General features: G+C 46.5%; 1 protein-coding gene across 4 annotated transcripts in view; it reads right to left on the bottom strand.

The window, feature by feature from the left end:
- The window catches only part of CARD11 (caspase recruitment domain family member 11), a 313,312-nt gene that overhangs the window by 251,388 nt on the left and 35,098 nt on the right, over positions 1-26,826 (bottom strand). For 3 of the 4 annotated variants that reach the window (XM_081889080.1, XM_081889078.1, XM_081889079.1), the window contains exons 2-10: positions 18,395-18,611; positions 17,518-17,655; positions 16,391-16,716; positions 15,159-15,338; positions 9,779-9,931; positions 8,539-8,664; positions 5,502-5,696; positions 4,431-4,598; positions 510-561 (exon numbers count right to left, since the gene is read on the bottom strand). In XM_081889080.1, coding sequence (XP_081745206.1) covers positions 510-561; positions 4,431-4,598; positions 5,502-5,696; positions 8,539-8,664; positions 9,779-9,931; positions 15,159-15,338; positions 16,391-16,716; positions 17,518-17,655; positions 18,395-18,596 — 1,540 coding nt within the window. In that variant the 5' untranslated portion in view covers positions 18,597-18,611. The remainder of the gene's footprint in view (positions 1-509; positions 562-4,430; positions 4,599-5,501; positions 5,697-8,538; positions 8,665-9,778; positions 9,932-15,158; positions 15,339-16,390; positions 16,717-17,517; positions 17,656-18,394; positions 18,612-26,826) is intronic. The other variant, XM_081889081.1, reaches the window with a different exon arrangement.

Genomic DNA, 26,826 nt, shown 5'->3' with positions numbered 1-26,826 from the left:
TGCCGACCTTCTGATCGGCAAGTCCTAGGCTCTGTGGTTTAGACCACAGCGCCACCCAACTCCCGCTAATGTTTGCTTCATCACACCCTAATACTGGATATACAGGTGGACAGCCATCTGTCTCAAAAGCTACACTAATTTGTCTTATCCAAGTGTTTGTTTAAGGGCGGGGGTCTCATTGGGGTTCTCCTCTGGGAAGATCTCCTCTGCTTCTGGGTCTCTGCACTGTGGGCTCGACACCTGCCTTGCTTCTGTGTAGAAACATTTCAGCTCCAGAGTGACAGAAAGCAGACCTGAGTCAACTGCCGGTCTGTTTTAAATGATTCTCAAAAAGTGTTTGCTATCAGGGAGGGATATATATACACACACACATATATATACACATTGCAGCTCTTATCTTTTGGGAGCGAGTTTCGTGCTTGCCTGGCTGGAAACGTTAGTTAGAACAAGGGAAACAGCTTGAGCATTAACAGGGAAGACGGACGAGGCAGGGAAGTTCTTTCTCTGACCTTGATAATCCGATGCTCGGCTCAAACCGACGGGGGATTTCGTTCTTGGCAGCTGGAAAAGGACAGAAATGAAACTGAACTCAGGACACAAGCTAGGATTCCTCATAAAAAGAAACACCCTTCAGGCTTTCCCAATGCCAGAGGACAATTCTATGATTTGGGGAGAAACAGAAACGGGCAGAGAAGCATAAGCGTAGCTCCTGTGCTTTGTGAAACTAAATAAGATTGCGTTCACGTGAATGTAAGAGAACAATATTACATCAGTTCCAGAAACGGAGGGTTGATAAAAATTATGAGCATGGTGGGAAAGGGGAGAGAGAATGGCTGTCAGAAGGAAGCTCACACACATTTATCTCATGGAGAACATGACCACGGGTGGAGGTCATTGGCTTGCAAATGGATCTAACAAATTCATGAAGGACTGACCCGTGGGCTATGGGCAGCAGTCAGAGATGAGTCAGACTCTGGGAGCCATGAGACGGGTCAGTGGTCAGAAGCATTGATCAAGGTTGGGCCAAAGAACAACCAATAATGGATGTCTTGAAAAGAGGATTGGACAAATTCATGGAGAGGAAGCCTATAGATGACTTCTAGCCATGATGGCTACGATTTGCCCCCATGCTCAGAGGCAGTGATGCATCTGAATACCAGTTGCTGGAAATTTCAGGAGGGGAGAGTGCTCCTGTGCTCATGTTCTGCTCCCTGGTTTCCCACAGGCACCTGGTTGGCCACTGTGAGAACAGGATCCTGGACCAGATGGGCCATTGGCCTGAGTCACTAGGGCTCTCCTTAGGTTCTTAATTTCAGGAACATGCAACGCTCAGGATGATCTCTTTGCTCACGCAAGGCTCAACTGGAACAGGACTCCCTCTTTTATACCTTCCTGCCCAGAAGGATCCAATGGCAAGCCTGCATCGTCAGGATCAGTCCAGAAGAATGAGAAGGCTCCTGCCTGCTGTTTTGTGGTTCACCGCTTGGGGCAGCCACATGCAGACCCACCAGTTCCTAACAGCCTATGAATGGATTTAAGCCACAATAAGTAAACAGGACCGCCAAAGTTCAAAGGCATTAAACCTGTGATTACTGTTGCCAAGAAACAATGGGCAATGGTCTGGAGATGGACTTTACATTTTCATGTTAAGTGGTTTGGAACAAGTGTTTGGAAAGGCAATGCACTAATCTATTAATACTACTGCAATGTGCTCTACGTGGGGTTGCCTTTGAAGGTGACCTGGAAACTACAACAAATTCAGAATGCGGCAGCTAGACTGGTGACTGGGAGCAGCTGCCGAGACCACATAACACCGGTCCTGAAAGACCTACATTGGCTCCCAGTACATTTCTGAGCACAATTCAAAGTGTTGGTGATGACCTTAAAAGCCCTAAATGGCCACAGTCCAGGATACATGAAGGAGCATCTTCACCCCCATCGTTCTGCCCGGACACTGAGGTCCAGCTCTGAGGGCCTTCTGGCGGTCCCCTCATTGCGAGAAGTAAGGTTACAGGGAACCAGGCAAAGAGCCTTCTCAGTAGTGGCACCCTCCCTGTAGAACACCCTCCCATCAGATGTCAAGGAAATAAACAACTATCTGACTTTTAGAAGACATCTGAATGCAGCCCTGTTTGGGGAAGTTGTTAATGTTTTATGTTTTATCATGTTTTAATATTCTGTTGGGAGCTGACCAGAGTGGCTGGGGAAACCCAGCCGGATGGGCTGGGTATAAATAATAAATTATTATTAATACAGTTGTTGTTGGCATCCGTCTGTCTCGAGAGAAAATGGAGTGCAAACTAATGAAGTAAATAAATGCCTTAAACCATGACATCCAAGCCACAGCCCCTTTGAAAACCTCTTGGGTAGGTTGTGTGCTAATGAGATCATCAAGGCATGGGGTGGGTGGGTAGAGAACTCCAAACTGGACTAGGCTAGCAGATTATGGTAAATCAGGGAGTCAGCAAACTTTTTCAGCAGGGGGCCGGTCCACTGTCCCTCAGACCTTGTGGGGGGCCAGACCATATTTTGAAGGGGGGGAAATGAACAAATTCCTATAACCCAGAGATGCATTTTAAATAAAAGCACACATTCTACTCATGTAAAAACACGCTGATTGCTGGACCGTCCGCAGGCCAGATTGAGAAGGTGATTGGGCCAGATCTGGCCACTGGGTCTCAGTTTGCCTACCCATGTGGTAAATCCTGGCAATGTTTTAAATGGAACCCTAAATCTAAAAAAAGCCCAGTCCCCCCCCCCATTGTGGCTAAATTTGTCTTAGTGAAACTTTTTGCAGTTTCCCACAGTGGCAGAAGATTCAGTCAATCAAGCAGAATCGAGGACTTCAAGCACGTTTCCCTGTACACTTGAATGAGTAAAAAAGACAAGGTTTAATTTAACTCTGAATTAGGTAGCTAATTTTCCTCTGGATCTTGGCTGTCTTCTCCCTATTATTCTTCCCACCCAATGGGAACTTTTCCATCAGCCTTCTGCTGTCTATCAGCTTTTCCATTTGCGCTGGAGCTTAAAGGATCACTCCAATTTTCCAGCTTTTCTTTCTTCTTCTTTTTTTGCTCTTGCAACTATCAAGAAGCCAGAGAAACTCTGTATTCCACAGAATGCAGCAGAGGAATGGATTGCCTACTCCCAAAATATGGTTCTCCACAGAGTTGGCCCATACTGGCCCATCACCATACTGACAGCTGTTTGTAGGTTTGACCCAGGTATGCCCATTGCAATAAGAGGTGCTGCAACCCACCTTGAACGCCTCCCTTGTTCTCTTATAATGGCAATGGCGCCCACCTGAGAAGTGCTGGAACTGAGTTCTGGTGAGTTCCAGCTGAAAAAAGCCCTGGGCCCTCTATCTGCACTTGCTGTATTCTCCATCCAAAAGGCAGGATACAGTGGTGCCCCGCAAGACGAACGCCTCACAAGACGGAAAACCCGCTAGACGAAAGGGTTTTCCGTTTTGGAGGCGATTCGCAAAACGAATTTCTTTATGGGCTTGCTTCGCAAGACGAAAATGTCTTGCGAGTTCCTGCGGGTTTTTCCCCCTCCCCCCTTTTCCTAAGCCGCTAAGCTGCTAATCAGCTGATCCGCTGATAAGCCGCTTAACAGCTGATCGCTAAAAGCCGCTAAACCGCTAATAGCGCTAATCCGCTAAGCTGTCTATGGGCTTGCTTCGCAAGACCAAAAAACCCCTATATGAAGAGCCTCACGGAACGAATTAATTTCGTCTTGCGAGGCAGCACGGTATTATCAATACCATGGCATCCATGCTCCATGATTGCAGTCATGGGGTTTTTGTCTATCACATGCCGGTGTATGTTTTGACTCCACAGAGTGGGAAGTAATGGAGACAGGATGTTTGTGTTCCTGTGTTCTGTGAAGTGGGACTATTGTCCTTTGTTCTTTCTCTTTGTTGTCTGATGCTAGAGAGAGAGGGAGCCATGTTGCAGTGCTCCGTGTGTGTTTATATGTAAATAAAGTAGATTAGCCAAAATGCTGAGTTGCTGAGGTCTGTTATGCATGATGCGCAAACTCTGTGGATCCCTAAGTGTGCTGGTATCGGTTGGCATCAGTTGCTGTGATGTTTGGGCAGAAGAAAGCTTATGAAGCTCCCAAATGATTGACCAGGAGGGAGAGAACATGTCAGTCAGGCATGTGTCTCTGCCAGGGTCCTACTCAAGGGTAGGCTGAGCTCCTGACACCCTCAAGATGATTCCCTGCAGAACATGCCCCAGTATCGCCTTCCCCAAGCTGGCGCTCTCCAGATGTTTTGGAGTACCACCAGTTTCAACCAGCCAGCTGGGGCTGTTGGGAATTGTTGTTTGAAACCTTTGCAGAGTTCTAAGTTGACCAAGGGCATCTTAGAGGTCTTAAATCATCACCTTGGGCCTCTGAGAATTTTGCCTTGTGTTGGAACATACCTGGATTCCCTTCAGGTTCATCCTTCGGATTCGAGGCTGATTGGGCAGGAAGAACTTGCTGTCGTCTGGAGACTCCTCAGAGGTCGAGGAATCATCTGCCTCCTGGCCGTTGATCCTGGGGCTGGGAGCTCGAGAAATCACAGTGAGGGGCAGATTCCTTGGTAAGCTCTGGAAGCAAACGGAAGGAAGACTTTAGTGACCGGTGAGCTCAACGTGGCTCCCTAATTAGAGCTGCATTCCTAACCTCACATACCTGAGAGGAAGTTTCTTTGAATTCAATAGGACTCAATTCTGTGTAGACATGGTTAGAGTTGCCACCAAGAGACCATTAGGAGAAGCTTCCTAAAGGTAACAGCTGTGGAAGCAGTTGTCCCAGAAGGTAATGGGATTTAGGCAGAGGCTGGCCACCATCTGGGATGTGGTGGTTGCATCCTGCATCTGCAGCATCTTGTACTGATCAGGGAGTTGGAATAATCAACCTCCAAGGTTCCTTCGGACTCAAGGATTCTAGCATTCTAATACTGCACTTCAAAATAATTCATCCAGTGCAGCGGTGGGGAGCCTGTGGCCCTCCAGATGTTATTCTACTCTAGCTCCCACTAGCCCCAGATAGTAGAGTCAATTGTCATGGATCATAGAATCATAGAATTGTAGAGTCAAAAGGGACCCTGAGTGTCATCTATTCCAACCTCCTGCAATGAAGGAATCTCATCTAAATCATCCCTGGCCACCCAACCTCTGCCATTCAAAACCTTCAGGGAAGGAGAGTTCCAAATATATGGACCATGGGCTAATGTCCCAGAGCCGACAAGAAGTTCTAGGATTGTTTCAAGATGTTCCCAGAGCCCTCTCCTAGTCCTGCCCATTTTTGGTCAGTGCCACCCTGCTTGGAGGACATTCTGGACCTGGGACTCAGGGAAGGATTCCTGATGGTTGCAGGTGCATGGATGCTGCATTCGCACGTTAGGATTATCATTGCACACTTAAACAAATATTGGCTGTAAACATACCCCCCCCCCATTTTTTTCAATGTGTGATGTGACACAGAGCAAGAACCTCTGCTGGCTCTACCTGATCAAAGAAGTTGTCCTTAGAGAGACGCCTAAGTTTGCACTCCATGTTAAAGATGCAGGCTTCCTTCCGGACCACCTCGATTCGGAGCTCATCGTTCTTTTCCTCAAGCTCCCGGATCTGTTTCCGGTACTTATCCTTCTCAATCAGACACTGGGAATACTGGGCTTGCGCCTCATCCCGTGAATGGAATGCCTTTGAAAGCAAAGAGAGTCGGATGAATTTGTTCTTGCACAGACCCCTTCACATGACATGAAATTTATTACGGTCAGAGACCAGCTTGAGAAACACAAATGGAACTACAATCCCAATAGCAAAACATTAAAAACAATATACAACAATGGATTTTAAGTTTGAAAGTGTGAAAGGCATATAAATGCACAAAAACTTTAAGATAGACAACCTTAGAGAAATGACCCAGAGTCGCCCATGGATCAGAGTTTGGGAATTTTCTTAACAAACTAGATTGAATCGGGGGGTTGTCTGTGCCTACAGATCTGTGCACAGAATCTGGCAACAATCTGGGTTGTCTTGTGGTCTTTGCCTAACAGGAGAAGATCAAATTTTTGCTTTACTGGGAGGTTAGCAAGCCTCACCAGCAGGGGGTCAATGGTTTCCCTACATGCCTCATCGTAAAAAGGACATCTAAAAAATATGTGTTCAGGGCTTCCTATCTCCCACAATGGACAGGCACAAATTCTCTGGTCATATGGGACTTTTTTAAAGGATCCTTCCAAGACCGACGAGGGCAGAGCCCAGCTTCTGGCAAGTGTAAAAGCCCTTCTTGCATTTTTGATACAAGAAAAAAAGAGATATGCTGCTAGTGCAGCTATATATCTCTCGATTTCTACAATTTTGTAGTCGCGGCACCTTAAGCAGTCCTGCTGTCTCTCGGTGCACAGACCCCTTTGTGCAAGAATGCCAACTTCTAGACACACAAAAGCCCAATATTTTTACTCACCTACGTCTCTCCAACAGGTTAAGTGAGAAGCATTGTCACAATTTAAGGGCACATCCCAGCCAGGAAAAACCACTCCCGGGCCAATGGGAGGGGGTGTGGCTTGGGGAGAGAGGGTATGGCCTGGGCAGAGTCCCAAGGGCCAGACAAATTAGCTGCTTTTGGCCCCCAGGCCTGAGATTCCCCACCCCATGGTACACAGGATATTTATTTTTTATTTTAATGTTTTCCTATCCTGCCTTTCTCCCAAATTGGGATTCAAGGCAGCTTACAAGATTCTGAGACATCGTTATCAAAGACAAAGCAATAGTTCGTATTAAATTAAAAAACCAAAGTTAAAATGCATCAAAACACATTTTAAGCCAGTGTTAACATGCAGTTTGCCCTGGCAGCAGCCCAGTAGGTCAGAATCATCCACACCTTAAGTTTCCAAAGGCCTGATCTGGAAGGTCTTAGTCTGCCAGCAGGAGGATGACAGGGAAGGAGCCAGGCTGGCCTCTCTTGGGAGGGAATCCCACAAGCTGGGAGCAGCTACAGAAAAGGCTCCTCTTGGGTCTTGCACCTCAGATGTTGAAGGGACTGAGAGAAGGTGCTTGCCGGAGGATCTTAGCACCCAAAACGTTCGCATAAAGAGATACAATCTTTCAGGTGGCTCAAGAGAGATGGGGCTTTATAGGCCAGAACCAAGCACTTTGAATTGAGCCCAGAAGCAGAGGAGGAACTGGGGAAGTTGCTTTAACAGGTGAATAACATGCTCCCTCTGACCAGCCTCAGTCAGCAGTCTGGCTGCAACAGTTTGGACCAGCTGTAAAATCTGAACGCTTTTCAAAGGCAGCCCCACAGAGAGCACATTACAGTAGTCCAACCGGGATGTAACTAAGGCACACGTCACAGTGGATATGTGGGATGTGGCACAGAGCAGCAGCGGGCAGAGCCACTGACTGAACTGACAGTGTCAACAAGGAAAGATAACAACAACAACAACAACAACAACAACAACAACAATTTATTTATACCCCACCCATCTGGCTGATTTTCCCCAGCCACTCTGAGTGGCTCCCAATCGAATGTTAAAAACAATACAGCATTAAATATTAAAAACTTCCCTAAACAGGGCTGCCTTCAGATGTCTTCTAAAAGTCAGATAGTTGTTTATTTCCTTGACATCTGATGGGAGGGCGTTCCACAGGGCGGGTGCCACTACTGAGAAGGCCTTCTGCCTGGTTCCCTGTAACTTCACTTCTCGCAGGGAAGGAACCGCCAGAAGGCCCTCGGCACTGGACCTCAGTGTCTGGGCTGAACGATGGGGGTGGAGACGCTCCTTCAGGTATACTGGACTGAGGCCGTTTAAGGCTTTTAAGGTCAGCATTAACACTTTGAACTGTGCTCAAAAACGTTCTGGGAGCCAATGCAGAGAGGGGATGTCAGGGACTGGACTGAACAAGAGGAATGGGAAATGAGCCCTCGGTCTGATTGGCTCCTCTCAGAAGAGGAGGAGTGGGGAGTTTTGCCCTCTCAGTCTCCAGCAGTTTCAGGAGGAGAGGGAGACAGGGATGATGTACAGCTGAATGAGGAAATGCCTAGTTACGGGATAGTGGAGCAGGAGGAGGGGGAAGTTAGAGAGCAGACAGCAGAGACCTGCCTGGAGAGTGTGGGAGACCCTCCTAGTCCAAAGGCTCACAGGTCCCTCCACATTCAAGAACAGAGAATGTGGAGGGATGTGACTCTTGTAGGTTCCCAGGATGTTGTGGGAGATGGAAGAAGAGGGGCTCAGAGGAGCCAATGTCTCCTATTCGTGGAGACATGGATCTTTTGGCTTGCAACCAGATGGCGGAATAAAAAGCCGTAAAATATGAACTGTTTGTTCCTCTTGACCCTGAGGCCACCGTGGGAGGAGAGGATACTTCCACGCCTGACAGGGAGGCATCGTTCCACAAAATGTTTTGCCTCCCTCTTCCCCAAAACGGGTGCTGCAAAAGTTCCTGTAAGAACTCTCTGCTCGACTCTCACTCCGGTTCCTTCACTGACTTCTCTCCCTCCCTCCCTCCCTCCCTCCCCAGCTCTTGTGGTTCCAAGTACCTGGTCTCTCTCCTTCTCCACTTCTTCCAGCTGAATCATCACCGTGTTCATCCGATGCTTGTACATTTCGCAGTCCTTCCCCAGAGTGGAGCATTTCAACTCCAGTTCTTGTTTCTCCTCGAGGTACTACAAAGGAATCAATCAATAAGCACAGGGCACCAAGGCGATCGATGAAGGGCTAGCCTGCTCCAAAGCGAGGAACCCCTGATCTATCTCCGCATGTCAGGGCACCAGGTGGCAGCAAGGCAAGAGGGTTTGGGGGGTACTGAGTCCCATGGCCTTGGTATTTCTCTGAAATCTGTTTGCAAGGCTTCGTTGCAGACAGTGCATCCATTAGAAGAGTTGGTCAAGCAGTACCATAATAATGTTGTTGTTGCTGTTGATGGGGTAGGCTGCATAACTGGAGCATCCTCTGCACAGTGTGTAAAATGAGTATCATATTGCTGGATAACCAACAAGATAAAATGTTATATGCTGCTCGTGGAATAATTAAGCATCTTTTAAAGATGGGACGTGGATGGCGCTGTGGGTTAAACCACAGAGCTTAGGACTTGCTGATCAGAAGGTCAGCGGTTCGAATCCCTGCGAACGGGGTGAGCTCCCATTGTTCAGTCCCAGCTCCTGGCCAACCTAGCAGTTCGAAAGCACATCAAAGTGCAAGTAGATAAATAGATACCGTTCTGACAGGAAGGTAAACGGCATTTCCGTGCGCTGCTCTGGTTCTCCAGAAGCGGCTTAGTCCTGCTGCCACATGACCCGGAAGCTGTACGCCGGCTCCCTCGGCCAATAAAGTGAGATGAGCACCGCAACCCCAGAGTTATCCGCGACTGGACCTAATGGTCAGGGGTCCCTTTACCCTTACTAAAGATGGCAGGCAACTAGCCCGATGATGTTATGCTCAGGGGTTTAGTGAGGACAGAAAGCCAGGCTGTCAATCCTTTGCCTGCAGCCTAACACAGTAAAACACATTATTTCACGAACAGTGCTAGTGAGGAGGAACAGCACATGGCGGCTGGCTTTGTGCAAAAGAGTTGCCAAGCGAGGGCAATGAAAATTCTTTTCAGCTGACCTACAGTTCTGGTTTTGATGCGAAGGGGGTACACAGGAATGGAAATCTTGCCCTGGCTCTAAGAATGCCATTGGGCACTTTGCTGGATGCGCCACACCTCCTATCCCAAACCACTAGATCTAGATTAAGCTTCCTGCTTCCATTCTTAGCGCCTCTTGCTCCCCCCCTCACCTTATCTCGGAGGTCCTCCGCATGGCGGATCTCTTCCTGAAGGTTAAAGATCTTGTTGACCAACTCCTGGCGATCCTCCAGGGCCTCTTTGCGGTCATGTTCTAGAATATCCAAAATGGCTTTGTCTGAATCCGGCAAGCTGGGTTTCCCAGCCTGAAAGACATTTGTGCAAAAGGCGTAGATAGAGGCCAGTGGTGGGTGGAAGGAACAGGGAAAAGGAAAGAAGAGACATGGATCACAGGGAGAAAAAGAAAAGCAGGTCTTTCCTTAGATTGCAGGCATCTTCAGGAAAACAAACAAAGAAACCCTGGGCCAATCTCACAGGGCAAAGTAAATATTGCTTTTCTGTGCTATATTTTATAACATAGCCTTTGATATATTTTAGCCTGCATCCTATCTGGAGGGCATCTAGAAACACGCACTGCCATGATCACAGTCCTTTTAGCACGGATCCCAGTGGCTTCTGCCAAAGCTCTCCCAGCCCCCTTTAATGAATGTGCATGACACAAGTGGCGCAAATGCGCCATCCTAAGCATTCCTGCATTCTCCAACCCTCCACCCCCTTTCCCAGGGGGTCTCTGTGCACATGCAATCCCAGCGAGAGATGCACATCATGCTCCATGTTCGGAAAGCATAAGCTCCACTCAGCCCAGGTACCTGTCCCTGCCAGCCCTGTCACATCTTTGCCTCTGGGAGGAATGGGTTTTTAAAAAGCTTGCTGAGAGCATGCACCCATGCGCTCCTTTTCTTCAGATTTCAACACGCTCTTCAGGCTAGAAGTAAAATCTCAGCGTGGCAGGCAGAGGAGCAGCTGCTGCTGCTGCGAGATTAAACCTGCTATTAAGCATTATGAGATTTTTTGCTTTCTTAAGAAGAAAATTTTACAGGCTGTTTACCAACACATCCATCTTCAGACGCCAGGACAGGTGATTGCAGGGTACATATAATCACAGAGGAGGTGGAGAAAAGCCTGCAGGAGTCTATAATTGAAGAGACACAGGCAGGTGCATTCTCCTGAGTTCAGATCCTTGCTCCATCTAGCTCAGTATGGTCCGCACTGACTGGCAGAAACTCTCCAGGGTTTCAGGCAGCAGGTCTCTCCCAGCTCTACCTGGGGGGTTGCAGCTGGGACCTCTTGGGGTCACAGCAGATGCTCTCCCACTGGACTATGGCTCTAAAGCGTTAGGCTACGTCCAGTGGTCACCCTTAGTGTGATAAACAGAGACGGGCAGAAAGCTTCGACTTTTCTTTCTTTCTTTCTCCCTTCCCCATCTTTATTAATAATCTTGCAATTCATTATATATATAAAAAACATCTCATAAAATAAATTAAAATTTCAATCATATACATAAAAAAGAGAAAAACAAAAACATATACTTATCTTTTCTTACATATTTATAAACCTTAAGCTTCGGCTGTATTCAGCTGTATTTATGCTGCTTTTTATGCGATTATTAACAAAGAGCATTAACCAAAATTATTAACAAAAAATATCATAAAAGCTTTGGGCTTCCTGTCAATTCCCGTCGTATGATTTTATTCTGATAGTGAATGTACCTACCACTTCTCTGTTCTTTATATATTCTCCAATAGATTCTTACAGCAATTTGTACCATCAGTCTTATTTGTCATATAGTTCTTTATCCAAGGTCAATCAATAAACAGAGATGGGCAGAAAACTCTGACTTTTCAAAAAAGGGTTTTTGGAGGGGGCAAAAGATGGGTTCAGTTACTGTACTTGCCGCTTCACCTTTCTGGGTTGCCACCACCCATGTTTTGCAGTGACAGCAGCTCCCCTCTGTGTGGCCTTTCCAAAAGTAGGCTAGCATCACCCATAAGGGGCTTCTGGAGGACAAACTGTGTCCACCCCACAGAAGGAAATGTGCCATTTCCCCCCCAAGAATGCTCTTCGGAACAATGACACGTGACGACGATGCGTCATTCCTCACACGGTCAAATTTGGTTAGCTACTCTAAGGGTATTTACGCAGAAGGTTGTGGGATGTGCATTCATTTATTAGATTGATTTAAAATGGCCACCGGGCAGGAGGGCTACATTATTTCTTTCCTGGAGGCAGTATGCGGATAAGCCCTCAAATGTGTCCTTTGTCCGTTAGGTTTTAAAACTGGATTGTTAAAAATAAAGTGGATGCTCGGGTTGCGAATGTGAACCGTGTGGGATGCATGTTTGCAACCCGCAGCGTTTGCAACCCACATCTGTGCGTCTGCTCACGCGTGGGTTGTGATTCAGTGCTTCTGCGCATGCGAAAAGCACCATTTAGAGCTCCTGTGCATGGATGACTGCTGAAACCTGGAAGTAACCCGTTCCGGTACTTCCAGGTTTCGGCGGGTGCGTAACCTGAAAAACCGCAACCTGAAGCGGCTGTAACCCGAGGTATGACTGTATAAGTTTTTATGGACGTGCATGAATAAGTTCAATATAATGGAACCAAGAGGGGGAGGGGAGGGAAGTTGACCAAAAAAACCATGGTTTTTGATTTTGTATTGTTCTTGCTTTTATTTTTGTTATTTTTGGAAAATTAATAAAATGTCAACAAACAAAAAAGGTATCCTTTGTCCCACAGAGCAGGGCTTGAAAGCACAAGCAGAGAGGTTCTTAAATTGTGCAGAGCCATTTGAGAAGAGGTTGCTGGATGTCAGGGAACTGACATCGGAGCCAGAGGTGGAGGCAAGGCTCCCAAGCGATGCTGGAGAAGGGCCCAGCAGGGAGAGAGGGAGCTCATCGGCTGGGGAAGGAAATCAGCGTAACACCAGGGATAAAGGGGGGCAGATGGGGGAATCGGCGAGGGGGCTCCAGGACTCCTCGCTGGAGACCAGCGGGGAGAGCACAGGTCCTCCGCTACCCACACCCACCCTGCACAGAAGGCTTCCGCGCAGGGAAAGTAGGTGTAGACTTGGCGTCAAAGAACTTCTTTGCTGGAAGAAGTTCAAGAAACGCCCACTGACGGATTCTGCTAGCGAGTGAAACAGCCATGAAGTGAAGGGCTGTCCAGCCAGGAAAAGGTTTAACCAGGCAACCTAGCCAGGAGTGGCGGCAACTTACGCACGAGCAACCCCATATAACCATTACACTGGATCAGGCCAGTGACCCATCTAGTCCAGCGTCCTGCTCTCACCGTGGCCCAACCAGATGCCCATTAAGGGAAACCTGCAAGAAGGATTTGAGGACAAGAGCAACTCTCCACTCCTTCAGTTTCCAGCAACTGGGATTCATAGGCATCGCTGCCTCTGACTGGGGGCAGAGCATAGAAATCATGGCTAGTCGCCATCAATAGCCCTCTCCTCCACGTTTCCGGAAAATTACACTGTGAACAGTCCCTGAAGTCATCCTCCCTGCTGCTGACTAGAACAAATGTTCACTTCGCGACTCTTCCCCCCTCTCCCTTCAGGTGTCCAAAAATAATCTCATAAACTAGGAGTTGAAAGGTACAGATACGTGACAAGCAAAGAATAAAAAGCGTTCGCTTTTTTAAAGCCCCTGACACAGCCATCCACTGCTCTGCTATGAGATCTCAGATCCAAACCCCACAGAACTCTTCATCCTACGCACTTCTTTTTCCCCAAAATTAAGTCCCGCTGAGTTCAAGGGGGACGTGCATATCTCTGTAGTTGTTTCTCTACTGCACTCCTGGGTGAGCCAATCTGTCTGGCTCCAATTAATTACAACTTTATTTCTTCACTGCTTTGTTTCCAGCTTGTGATTAAGCTCAAGTTAGTCATGCTGATTAACTGATTAACGCTCTCACTCTTCCAAATTATTAGTTGCAAGGCATCTCCCGGGAAGATGGCAGAAGGGAATATGGGGAGGGTCGTCTCAGATGGAAGGTGGAATGCGCCGAAAACGAATGAGCCAGAGGGTTGCTGGGTTACCCGAGAGGCAGGCTATGCGCATGCTTAGGGCACGACCAAAGCAGCTACACCGAAGAAGAACATTTAAAAAGAAAAAAAAGAATCTGACATTTGATATTTCCAAAAAAAAAAAAAAGCCATTGATGTCATCACGGGAAAAATCAGAACCTTGTTAAAGAGTTTCTTACACTCCAACGAAAATTCTTTCCCCATTTTGCTCTTCTCTGCTTATTACTCGCTTATCCCCAGCCAGAACCAAGGGATTCATACTAATGTAGATTGAAATAATGTGAACAAATTGAATCTGGCAATGTGTTGCAGTAAATCTACGTTTTGCTTTATTTTTTAAATTTTATTTTACGGTTTAATAAATAATAATAACAATTTTATTCTTTGTACCCCGCCCATTTGGCTGGGTTGTCCCAGCCACTTTGGGTGACTTCCAACACAAGAAAAGGTCAAACAACTTCCCAGTACAGGGCTGCCTTCAGGTGTCTTCTAAAAGTTGTGTAGTTCTTTACCTCCTTGGCATCTGACGGGGTGGAGGGGTGTTCCACAGGATGGGTGCCACTGCAAAGGAGGCCCTCTGCCTGGTTCCCTGTGGCTTCACCTTTCACAGTGAGGGAACCGCCAGCAGACCCTCAGAGGTGGAGCTCAGTGTCTGGGCTGAACCACTCCTTGGGCTGGTTAAACAATCTATTGCTTTTTAAATGTGTGTGTGGAAGGGGGCTGTTGGCCGTTGCTGTTGTTATGATAGGTCTTTTGTGTTTTCATTATGTATTTTTATTATGTAAACCACCCTGTGATCTTCAGATGAAGGGCGGTATACCTAGACAGCATCTTAAAAAGTAGAGACATCACTTTGCCAACAAAGGTCCGTATAGTAAAAGCTATGGTTTTCCCAGTAGTGATGTATGGAAGTGAAAGCTGGACCATAAAGAAGGCTGATCACAGAAGAATTGATGCTTTTGAATTCTGGTGCTGGAGGAGACTCTTGAGAGTCCCATGGACTGCAAGAAGATCAAACCTATCCATTCTGAAGAAAATTAGCCCTGAGTGCTCACTAGAACAGTGTTTCCCAACCTTGTGCCTCCAGCTGTTTTTGAACTACAACTCCCATCATCCCTGACTAGCAAGACCAGTGGCAAGGGATGATGGGAATTGTACTCCAAAAACAGCTGGAGGCACAAGGTTGGGAAACACTGCACTAGAAGGACAGATCCTGAAGCTGAGGCTCCAAGACTTTGGCCACCTCATGAGAAGAGAAGACTCCCTGGAAAAGACCCTGATGTTGGGAAAGATGGAGGGCACAAGGAGAAGGGGACGACAGAGGACTAGATGGTGGGACAGTGTTCTCGAAGCTACCAGCATGAGTTTGACCAAACTGCGGGAGGCAGCGGAAGACAGGAGTGCCTGGCGTGCTCTAGTTCATGGGGTCACAAAAACTCAACTAAACGACTAAACAACAACAACAACAACCAGCCATGAGCCACAAATTAATCCTTGCTCACCTGAATTATGGACTGTAGCTCCTGGATCTTGGTCTTCAACATCTCATTTTCTCGCTCCAGTTCCAGGACTTGTTCCCTCTTTGGCCGGTTTTCAATGTCATTCTTGAGCTTCAGGGACTGGTTTCTCTCGAGCTTACATTCCTCTTCCACTTTGTTCAGCCAGTGCTTCAGCTGGTCAATCTACCAGTGTAGAGCGAACGTGTGTGAGAAGGAGGGAAATAAGCAAAGAAACATCAAATAAACGCTTGTCCCCTAAAACTAGACTCCACACTGATGAATGGTGTGCACAGCCTATGTTTCAAAAGGCAGAACATTGTGACTGATGACAAGCCCTGCCTAAAGACATCAGATTCATTCAGTTTTTGGACTTCGGGTTTATTAAAACCCTGAATGTGTCTTCGTTTTATACCATTTTAACTGTTGTCGTTTCCCGCAAAAGAATCCTGGGAACTATAGTTTTGTGAGAGTGCTGGTACTTCTCAGTTGGAGATCACCATGTTTTCTAACAGAACTAGAGTTCCCGTGGGTCCTTTGGGAGAGAATGTGTCAGGGCCGGACCGAGGAGGAATGGTGAGGGCTGCCCCTTTCTCCTGAACCTTCCTGAGAACAGGAAGACAGTATAGATTTAGAACAGTGGTTTGCAGAAGGACATAGTTCAGAGAATGTAGAGGGGGAAAGCTGGGAAATATTGGAAGAGGAAGCAGAAACACTGGGGGAAAGACAGCTGAGAGACCCAGCGTCTTTGGAGAGCATTTGGGGGGGGGTGGCTCCCCCAGGACTAGATGTACAGTGAGAGTAGCCAAACAGAAATCTCAGAGACAGAAAGCCCAGGGATGATGTAGGATAAGAGAGATGGGGGGAGGGACTTTACTTGGAGCAACGCCATTATTAGGGAAGCCTGCTTTCCTTCGTCATTCTCTGTGAATTATTGAATATATTGCTTGGTAAGAACATTTATAATTTCTCTGATTCTGGGCTGCCACCATAGGAGGGATCTGGTTCCCCGAAGCCTTACGGAATGATTCATAAACCAGTATAAGGGCAGATTTGGTTGGACTCCAGTTCCCATCATTGCTGGCTATGCTGGATGGGGCTGATGGGAGTTGGAGTCCAACAACATCTGGAGGGCTGTAGGTTCTCCATTTCTGTCTTTGACAAATGGGCAAAGAAGATATTTGCAGTCAGATGTGGAGTCAAAACAGCCCCTCTTCTCTTCCCGAAATGCCTCTCACCTCGAGCTGGAGGTCCCGGCTTCTCATCACCGCCATGTTCTTCTCTTCGCTCAGCTGGGCATACCTCATGGCCAGGTTGTAGTTTTCGTCCTTCACCTTGACGAGCTCGTCGTTGTAGTTGTTCCTTTCCTCTTTCATCTTGTTGTACCTCTCCTGGAAGGTCAGCAGCTCCTTCAGGTTGAGCTTCAGCTGCTTCCGCTCATCCTCCAGCTGGCGGGATTTGGCCAGGAGCTCGCAGCGCTGAGCATCCTTGGTCTTGACCTGCTGCTGCAGCTTAATGATCTCATTCATCAGGAAATGGGTGAGGCCTTCATGACCCTCTTCTACTGAAATGGAAAGGAGACGGACACAGGGTACCAGGGCTATGTGGCTTGACAGGGTTACATTGCTGCAAGTGAGCAGTAGAGCATGGATCGAGGTGACAAAGAGAGAACCAGGGTCCGTTGGTCCAAACAAAACTGAAGAATCTAAGAGGAGCCTGCTGGATCAGGCCAGTGACCCACCTAGTCTAGCATCCTGTACTCACAGTGGCCATCCAGATGCCTATGGGAAACCCACAAACAGGATCTGAGCACAAGAGGTTTCGAGCAACTGGTGTTCAGAAGCATTACTGCCTGCGACAATGGAGGCAGAACATTGCCACCATGGTTAGCAGCTATTGGTAGCCCTCACCTGCATGAATTTGTCTAGTCCTCTTCTAAAGCCATCCAAGTTGGTGGCCATCACCCAACACTCAGATAACCTTGGGTTTATTTGGAGAATCAAAGCCCCATGACCCCAGACTGGGGGGTGCAGGATGCTTGGTGAGAGAAGGACCCTTGGATGGATTCAGAAAGGCAGGGTTAGATGTCACTGGACTCCAACTCCCTTCAGCCCTAGCCAGCCTGGCCAATGGTCAAGGATGATGGGAGTTGTAGTTGAGAAACATCTGGAGGGACTACCAACCACACAGCTTCCCCACCTGATTGTCCTGCTGCTCTGATCCTCCTCCCCACTTTGCCAGTCTTGGCCCCATTGGTGCTCTGCGTAAGAACTGGGAAAGCTCATGCAGACCTTTTTATTCATGATTTTCCTTGCAATGATTCTGCTTCCCCCACTGAGCCCTGGTGAGGCTAGATCTAACTTACCAACAATGGTGGAAAATCGCCGTGTCGGCTCCTTCCCCGTCACCAGTTTGTACAGTTCTGGGTAGTAAAATTCTAGGCTTTCTAGGAAAACCACATAGCCCCTCTCTCCTTTCGTGTGGAGGATGTCCAGCAGCCGACCTAGAGGGAGACCAAGACAGGACATCTGGATGAGAAGAGGGAGGAGAACTCTTGTTTCATTAACTTTCCAATATAATTTGAAGAGGGTGTACAAAAGTGGCACAGAAAATTTAAAATGGCTATCTGCATCTCCTTCTATATCTAAAGCACCTTTCCTAGGTCTCTTAGAGGTCTCCTAGGTCTCCCTGTATCTCCTATATCTAAAGCACCTTTCCTAGGTCTCTTAGAGGTCTCTTAGAGGTCTCCTAGGTCTCCCTGTATCTCCTTCTATATCTAAAGCACCTTTCCTAGGTCTCTTAGAGGTCTCTTAGAAGTCTCCTAGGTCTCCCTGTGTCTCCTTCTATAGCTAAAGCACCTTTCCTAGGGCTGCTATATGTCTGGATTTCAAAGACGAAATTGGCGTTGAAAAGGCAGTGCTTGTTCTGGATCTTAGGCAAGTCAATTGAAAAATTGCGGGGGGTTTTTGTGTCTTTGTAAAAAATAGCTCAACAGCTCTGGGATTTGTCCAGAAAAAGCTCAACAGCTTTTGGTGTGTCCTGGTTTAGGAATATGGCAAACCTTTCCCCAACATGCAATTTAAAGTTCCCAAAACACTAAATGTCTCTCCCAATGTACCCAGGGTCAGCTTTTCACTTGCTGTAACCCTACCAGGAACCCTGAATTTGGTACAAATGTTCTGACAGAAGACTGGTGCCATTGTAACGTCCGAATCAGTGTAGCTGTGGGCACCTGGCTGTACCTGCTCGGTTGATTTTGGAGAGCAGCATTGGCGAGTTGAGCACTTCGTCCTCATCTTGTTCATCAATGACTTTACACTGGCGCAAGTAAGGGGTCAGCTTGGCTGGGTTGATGTAGCGGGTCAACATGTGGCGATTGCACTCGACATTCTCCCAGAGGGCATCCACTTCATCCTTCAGGGTGTCCATACTGAGATCATCCATTTCTGATTCTATTCCCTAGAAAACGATGGTGAGAAGAAGGGGATGGACAGGTCAACGAACAGAATAATTAGGGAAGTTCTGTACCCTGTTGGTAAAAATGCATCAACAGAAGGTGCACATGAATTTTATCAGGAAAGGTTACTCTGCTTCTATATGAACTAGGGCTGGTGATTTATCTCAGCCTCACCAGCAAACACGAGGGCGCATCTTGGCAGGTGTGTTGCCACATTTTCATCCCAAAAGCCCTCCAAAAATATCCACCACTGCTAGGGTTGCCAGGTCAGGAGCATCCCAGGACCTGAGATTTCAGGGACCAAACCTGACACTTAGGGGAAGCCCCTGGTGATTTCTCCTCTGCACTCCCTCCCATCACTTAGCCTTGGAGATGGAGGTTAATTGGGAGAGAGGAGGCTGGAGTAGGATTTTAATACTGTTGATGATTCTAGAAAGCTTTTGACAAGCCTGGAAATTCTGATGGGCTATGATATTTTAAAATTGTTTTTAATATTTTTTTCTACTGTACCAGGAGTAAGGGTCTATATTTCAGGGGGCAGGTGGGCTGGGTTTTTTTTTTAGATAGATGTTCTGTCTGTTGGATGTTTTGTATAAAAACACACTTGTCGTTTGTCAAACAATAATGACCAATAACAACCCCGCCCCAAGGCATAGATAACTGATAGCTTTGCCTGAATATCTTAACACAGACAAGTGGTGAGAGGTGAAGCGAAGAAAGATTGGTTTGAGGAAACATGTTTTTAATTTTAATTTTCCTTTATTGATAAGGATCCAGATTTGTTGGGCCCTCTGCTGCTGTAACATTTCTGGTGTTACATTCACGTGACTAAACTGATTGTTAGTGTTATTATTTCTATAGCTATTCTTAATCCAGTTGGATCCCTTGTAGTGCAAGTTTCCTTCCTTCCTTCCTTCCTTCCTTCCTTCCTTCCTTCCTTCCTTCCTTCCTTCCTTGGGTGAAAGGAAGCTGTCTTCACTTCAAGCAAGGCTGCAAGAAGATATTCAAAAGGCTCCTAACACATTTCAATTTCAGCACATTTACTCTCTGACAATATTCTATATTCTATAGCCTCTGATTTGAGTGCCACTTAAGGTACACGCGACACCTTGCGAAAACTACTCGAGTGTCATGGAAACGTCTCAGCGTCGGTCGCAAACCACAGGTGTGAAGTCATCAACGTGGCCTGACTCAAAATGAGGGGGGGGGGTATGTCATATGCATGTCTTAAAAGAAGATAACCAGAACAGCAAATGGTTTGCTTGCTTTAGGGAATTTCACACACACACACACACACACATCATGCTTAGCATATAACAGGAGCTTTTATTTGTGGATCAGCCTTGTATAATTCAGCTATTGCAGGCATGTCCAACAGGTAGATCGAGATCTTCTGGCAGATCACCGGACCTCTGTGGTAGATCACTGGCTCCCCCTCAAAGACGCTCAACATCTTAGGCTCCCCTAAAAAAAGCTCAACCACTATGACCTGAACCCCCCAAAAAGGGGGGGGTAGATCACTGCCAGTTTTTAACTCTGTGAGTAGATCACAGACTCTTGGGAGTTGGCCACCCCTGATCTATTGCATGCCTATGATTTCAAAATTCTCCACTGTAGGGATGAGAAAAAGCGGAGCAATTTTGCCCCCAGTGCATCTCTCATAGGGACTAACTTCCTTGCAGATCACGCCAAATGCACATGTGCTTCTGCTTGAACAAATCATCTTGCAGCTAGAACTCTGGTTTCTTTTTTCCAGGAGCAAAGAGCAACTGCGGTCCATGGAGTGTGTGTCTGTGTGTTGAAGGAGAGGGAGAGCACTTTATACACCGGGCAGCCACATAGTCCAGGTCAGGCCTAATACTTCACTTCCAGAAATATGAAGATGCCCTCCCAACAGATGTCAAAGAAATAAACAACTATCTGACGTTTAGAAGACATCTGAAGGCAGCCCTGTTTAGGGAAGTTTTCAGTGACTGATGTTTTAATGTATTTTTAATCTTTTGTTGGAAGCTGCCCAGAGTGGCTGGGGAAACCCAGCCAGTGGGTGGGGTAATAATAAAAATAAATAAATAAATAAATAAATAAATAAATAAATAAATAAATAAATGCATCAAGAGACCCAAAGAATAGTTGTTGTTTTTAAACTTGGGGTCTCCCAGTTTAAAGGCAGAGGAGAACCACATCTTCTAAGGGATCTCATTGTGAGTGAAGGAATCTGCAAGAGGGCTGCAGTCCAGCTGTTTCACTGCTTAAAAACGAAGGGTTCCTTGTTGGAGGTTGCACATAGTGGGGTAGGAGAGGTCAAAATAATGCCAATATGTTTCACCTCTGGCAACCAATGTGCCCCTTTGGATTTGTATAGCAGATGAGTCTGGAAAGCTGGGGACACAAATTTTTACGGGCCTCTCGCAGCTATTGTGGCTCATTTGCCAGAAGCGATGTTATTTTGCGTTATCTCTAGAAGGGTATACTTGATTCCAATCAAACGAAGCCTCCTAGAGCACAATACACATCAATGAACAATATATGTTGGGATGCCGCATCATACCAGGGTGGAGAATAATAGGCCAAGCAGGGCTGTGCATGAGAGAAAAGTGTGTCTGAGTTTTGGACGGCATTGGAAGATGGAGACACAGAGATGTGTCTTGCTCTGTGCTGGACCCAAGTCTGTGAGTTGGGGGCTTCCCTGGAAACCAAATGGAGAAGTAAGATCTCTCTTTAAAAATATATATATACTTTCCAGATATATACATTTCACTGATTTTACAGTCATTTTGACATTTTAAAACTTGACTTCCTTCCCCCTCTTTCTGAGGTTCCTTAAATTTATTTTTAATATCTTCTGCAAATCCAAAGTAACTTAATCTGCTCATTTATTCGTCTACTTTAAATATATACTCCTATAAAACTGCAAGTTATTACAATAATCCTGCCAATGTTCTTATCTGTTTACAGTTTGTTTGTAAATATTCCGTAAACCCTTTCCATTCTTTTATAAAAAGTTTGTTATCTTGATTTCTTATTCTTCCGGTAAGTTTTGCAATTTCTGCATATTCCATAGATTTTTGTATGCATTCCCCCTTTGCTGGGACTTCTTCTTCTTTCCATGTTTGGGCAAGTAACATTCTTGCCACTGTAGTCGCATACATGAATAAATTTATATACAATTTAGGTAGTTCTATCCCTATAATTCCCAAGAGAAAGGCTTCTGGGTTTGTTTGTTTTTACAAACGCTATTTTAAACATCCTTTTCATTTCATTGTATATCATTTCCTAATAAGCTTTAACCTTACTACAAGACCACCACATACAATAAAAAGAACCTTCTTTCACTTGGGGTGTGAATGCTTTGAGCACCTCCATCCTAAGCTGAGGTTGTGTAGGTGTGTAAATGAAACCATGTATCCAGACAAAACCATTGTCTCTATTGACCTTCATTCCAAGGAACCAAGCTCCGGGAAGCACAGCAACCCCTGGAATCTCTTGGTGCTCGGAGATTGGGGTGTGGGCTGTGGGAATGTTCAGGGATGCAGGAGAGGATATGTTATTTGATTATAGCCTTTCCAACTTGTGTTAACAAGTTCACAATTTAGCAGAGTAACATTCCCCTTTTTAAACTCACAGCGGATGCATTTGCTCAGGCTCCCTAAAGCCTGTTCTGGTATTTCCCCCTTATTCCCTCATAAAAGATAAGACACAACACAGTCTTCTATAAAAGTACAGTGGTACCTCGCGTTAAGAACTTAATTCATTCTGGAGGTCTGTTCTTAACCTGAAACTGTTCTTAACCTGAAGCACCACTTTAGCTACAGGGGCCTCCTGCTGCTGCCGCACCACCACTGCATGATTTCTGTTCTCATCCTGAAGCAAAGTTCTTAACCCGAGGTAATATTTCTGGTAGCGGAGTCTGTATATGTAACCCGAAGCGTATGTAACCCAATGAACCACTGTATAAAAAGAGTTTACTCACATTCTGTTCACAATTGGATCCCAGAAGGCAGACTTAGCTTAGAAAAGTAACATACACCTGGAAACTACCTCCATGCCACTCTCCATGCTGCTCTGTCCCATCTGGAGCAGCCGGGGAGTTATGTGAGGCTGCTGTTTGTGGATTTTAGCTCTGCTTTTAACACTATCCTCCCCCATAGACTGGTGTCCAAGCTAGAGGCGATTGGACTCTCCAACTCCACCTGTCTCTGGGTTTTGGATTTTTTGTCAGAACGTTCTCAGAGGGTTAGAGTAGGGTCACATATGTCCACAGCCCTTAGCCTTAACACCGGCTCACCACAGGGTTGTGTGTTGAGTCCCCTGCTCTATACTCTCTATACGTATGACTGTACAGCCATCTATTCTAGCAACAAAATCATCAAGTTTGCTGATGACACTACGGTGGTGGGGCTCATTTCAGGAGGGGATGAGTCCACCTATCGGGACGAGGTGGAGCGGCTCTGTGTTTGGTGTGGAGAGAACAATCTGGCTCTTAATACGGCTAAGACCAAGGAATTGGTGGTGGATTACAGGAAAAAAAAGGCGGACATTCAGCCCTTGTATATTAACGGGGAACGGGTGGAGAGGGTGGCGGAATTCAGGTTTTTGGGAGTGACTATCGATCAGGGCATGACTTGGAGCGCAAATACCACTGCTCTGGTGAAGAAGGCCCAGCAGAGAATTTATTTCCTCAGACTTTTAAAGAAGAACAATCTGAGTGAGAGACTGCTGGTGTCCTTCTACCGAGGCTCCATAGAGAGCATTCTCACATACTGTATTTGTGCTTGGTTCTCCAGTTGTACAGCTAGGGAGAGGAAGGTGCTCCAGAAGGTCATAACCACAGCCCAAAGGATTATTGGTCATCCTCTCCCATCTTTGGAAGAACTGTACGGTTCCCGTTGTCTTAGGAAAGCAAACAACATCCTGCAGGATTCATCTCACCCGGGATACAGTCTGTTTGCACTACTGCCTTCTGGCAGGAGATATAGAAACATCAAGTCAAGGACAAATAGACTGAAAAATAGTTTCTACCCAAGAGCTGTGGCCTTTTTGAATGCTGTAACTCAATAGTGTGACCTGGGAGTTTGATGGGTGTGGATGTGGGTGTGGCTGGAAGGGGGTTTGTTTGGTTGTTGTTGTTGTTTTGCTTTTGTTGTTTTTAAGGGATGGCATCCAATTTCGTTGCACTTGTGCAATGTTGCACTTGTGTAATGACAATAAAGAATCTATCTATCTATCTATCTATCTATCTATCTATCTATCTATCTATCTATCTATAAGGAGACAGTCCCTCTGTCCAGCATCTTTGGCTAAGCAGATGTTGCTTCTTTGATGCATGTAGTAAAAAAGAGAGAGATGGCTGCCCTGCCCTGTGCTTTTGTCGGTACCTGCACAAGTGAGGCCACACCCACCTCCAGTCACATGCAGAGGAAATCTGTCCCAGCCTAGAAGGAAACAGGAAGCTTACCTGCTGGCTGGATAAACATTCCTCCCCATGTGTAAACATGTTCACTCTAGGAATGTGGTACTTGACTGCTCTTGTGTTTCACATGCCACATGGGCAACGATACAATAGGTAAAGGTAAAGGACCCTTGGACGGTTAAGTCCAGTCAAAGGCAGCTATGGGGTTGCGGCGCTCATCTTGCTTTCAGGCCAAGGGAGACGGTGTTTGTCCACAGACAGCTTTCTGGGTCACGTGGCCAGCAGGACTAAACCGCTTCTGGCGCAACGGAACACCGTGATGGAAACCAGAGCTCACGAAAACACTATGTACCTTCCTGCCTCTGTTGCAGGGATTCGAATCGCCGACCTTCTGATCGGCAAGCCCAAGAGGCTCAGTGGTTTAGACCACATTTACTTATGCAACTGAAGCTTTGTGTGGGTGGTGGAAATAAATAAATGGAGAATTGGGGAGTGGGAATGATGGTTGGAAGGTGTCATCCAAGATCTCGCGAGATCTTGTGAAGGCCGCATGAGATCTCATACAACCTTTAAAGAGCCCAGTAGGCAAAGCAGAGGGCTTAAAACTCTTTCTGTGGCAGCAAAACCTAACAAGGTAAGAGTTTTTGAGCCCTCCACCTTGCTTCTTGTGGGAGCCACCCACAACCTTCCACAGACCTTCCACGACCTGTCCAGTAAGGCAGAGATGGTCAAACGCATGTGAGCAGGGCGGTTACAGAGGTCTTCCTGGCTTTGCACAGGTGCAGAGCCAGTGCCAGATTTACATATAAGCTAAACAAGCTATAGCTTAGGGCCCCACTCTCTTGGCCCCCCCCAAAAAAAAATTAAAGGAAAAAAACCATAGTTCCAAAATGTAAGATAAAAAAAACAAATAAAATAAAACCTACATACAGCAACAGTGTTTTGTGTTGTGCAGGCTCCTATGATGTAAGTCATGTGCCCCGCCTGCTAGCCTGCTCCCTAAAATATCACTGGTTTGCTCCTTTCTATATATAGGGTGCCTACATTCTGCATGGACTTGTTGCATGGCGAGATGTGCAAATGGCTTGAGATACCTATAGGTCCATAAATTACCATATAGCATATAGTCAACACAAAAAAACAGTGGCAATTTGTTGTTGACAAAGGACAGCTGGACATAGAAAGGGCCCCATTACCTTCAATAGCTTAAAGGGTAAAGGGACCCCTGACCATTAGGTCCAGTCGCAGACGACTCTGGGGTTGTGGCGCTCATCTCGCTTTATTGGCCGAGGGAGCTGGCGTACAGCTTCTGGGTCATGTGGCCAGCATGACTAAGCCGCTTCTGGTGAACCAGAGCAGTGCACCAAAATGCTGTTTACCTTCCTGCCGGAGCGGTACCTATTTATCTACTTGCAATTTGATGTGCTTTCGAACTGCTAGGTTGGCAGGAGCAGGGACCGAGGAACGGGATCTCACCCCGTCGCAGGGATTCAAACCGCTGACCTTCTGATCGGCAAGCCCTAGGTTCTGTGGGTTTAACCCACAGCACCACCTGCGTCCCTTCAATAGCTTAGGGCCCCATCAAACCTAAATCCGGCCCTGTGCAGACCCTTGGAGCGTAACCCCCGCGTCACTTTGGGGCCTGCTGTATTTAAAAAACAGAAAATGGGGTGGAAAAGCTACAGGGCAATTGCACCATCGCCTCTTCCACAGGCAGCTCAAGGGCAGCAAAATTAAAAAGGAGAGGGCTGTGGGTCACAGCGAAAACACAACATAAAGGCACGTATGTGGTCACACAGAGTACTACATGGCTGGTTCACGGCCGTGATTTAACAACCAGAAAGCTAAATTGGAGATGTTCCTGTATAGATCTTGGCATGGAATTTAATTCTATTGACTCCACACCTAATAAATATGAATGCTTTATATCATTAACTGGGAGAATTGCCCAAACACATATACCTAAGAGATGCCGGTGAGAATTTGCTCTCGGCCTTATTAAAGAGAACAGCAAAAGTATTTCATATCTCTCTGTAAATTATTTGGAGTTATAGAGCGAAGTTCCGCCTCCACAGGAAACCACCCCAATGTGGCAAAATGCTAATGAAGCAGACTGATGAAGACAGGAAAAGGGCAGGAAATGATACCACAAGCTAATTTAATACTTTTTTAGTTGTTGTTTTGTGTTGGTTTTTTTTAATAAAAAAGAGGGTTTGGGCAGTGATCTGAAACCTTCAATTCTATGCAATGCCACCAGCAAACAGGTTTGCTGCAGCACCCGTCAGCTTAACCATCCCACTAAGAGCTTGCTTGCACCCACTCTGGAATAATTATCCCGGTCTAACAACCGCATAGCTTTCCTCAGTTGTAAGCCTTGTTAAACAAAGCAGGGAGTAGCTCCGCAGCTGCAGTAGGAGCAGCCCTGGCAGATCAGATCAAAGATCAAAACTTCATCTAATCCAACATCTTGTTTCACAGGAGTGGTACGAAGGCAATGGTCTTCACTTGCTCGCTCCCAGTGCCAGGTATTTACAGATAGGCTGCCTCTGCCTCTGGAGGTTCCCACTTAGGGTTTGTCTTGTGCCTAGAAAGCAGGGGTCCATACGGCTTTCTGTTTGTGCCGTTCATGGGTCTGAACAGTTTTGCCTTTGCCCTTCCGCTTTCTCCAGGAAAGCCTGATCTTTAGTGCTGAATCGGAACAAACAGCAATCCACGGAAAACCCAATTGCTGCTTGTTTCAATTCAGTGCTAAACCGTGTATTTGGTAAATCAACGCAGCTACCAATCTTATCCTGGCTCCTGCTGTT

The sequence above is a fragment of the Podarcis melisellensis genome, assembly GCF_964234715.1.
Source record: "Podarcis melisellensis genome assembly, chromosome: 14".
Classification (NCBI taxonomy): domain Eukaryota; kingdom Metazoa; phylum Chordata; class Lepidosauria; order Squamata; family Lacertidae; genus Podarcis; species Podarcis melisellensis.
Note: the sequence above shows the minus strand (reverse complement) of the source record. Positions and strands in the feature narration are given on the sequence as shown.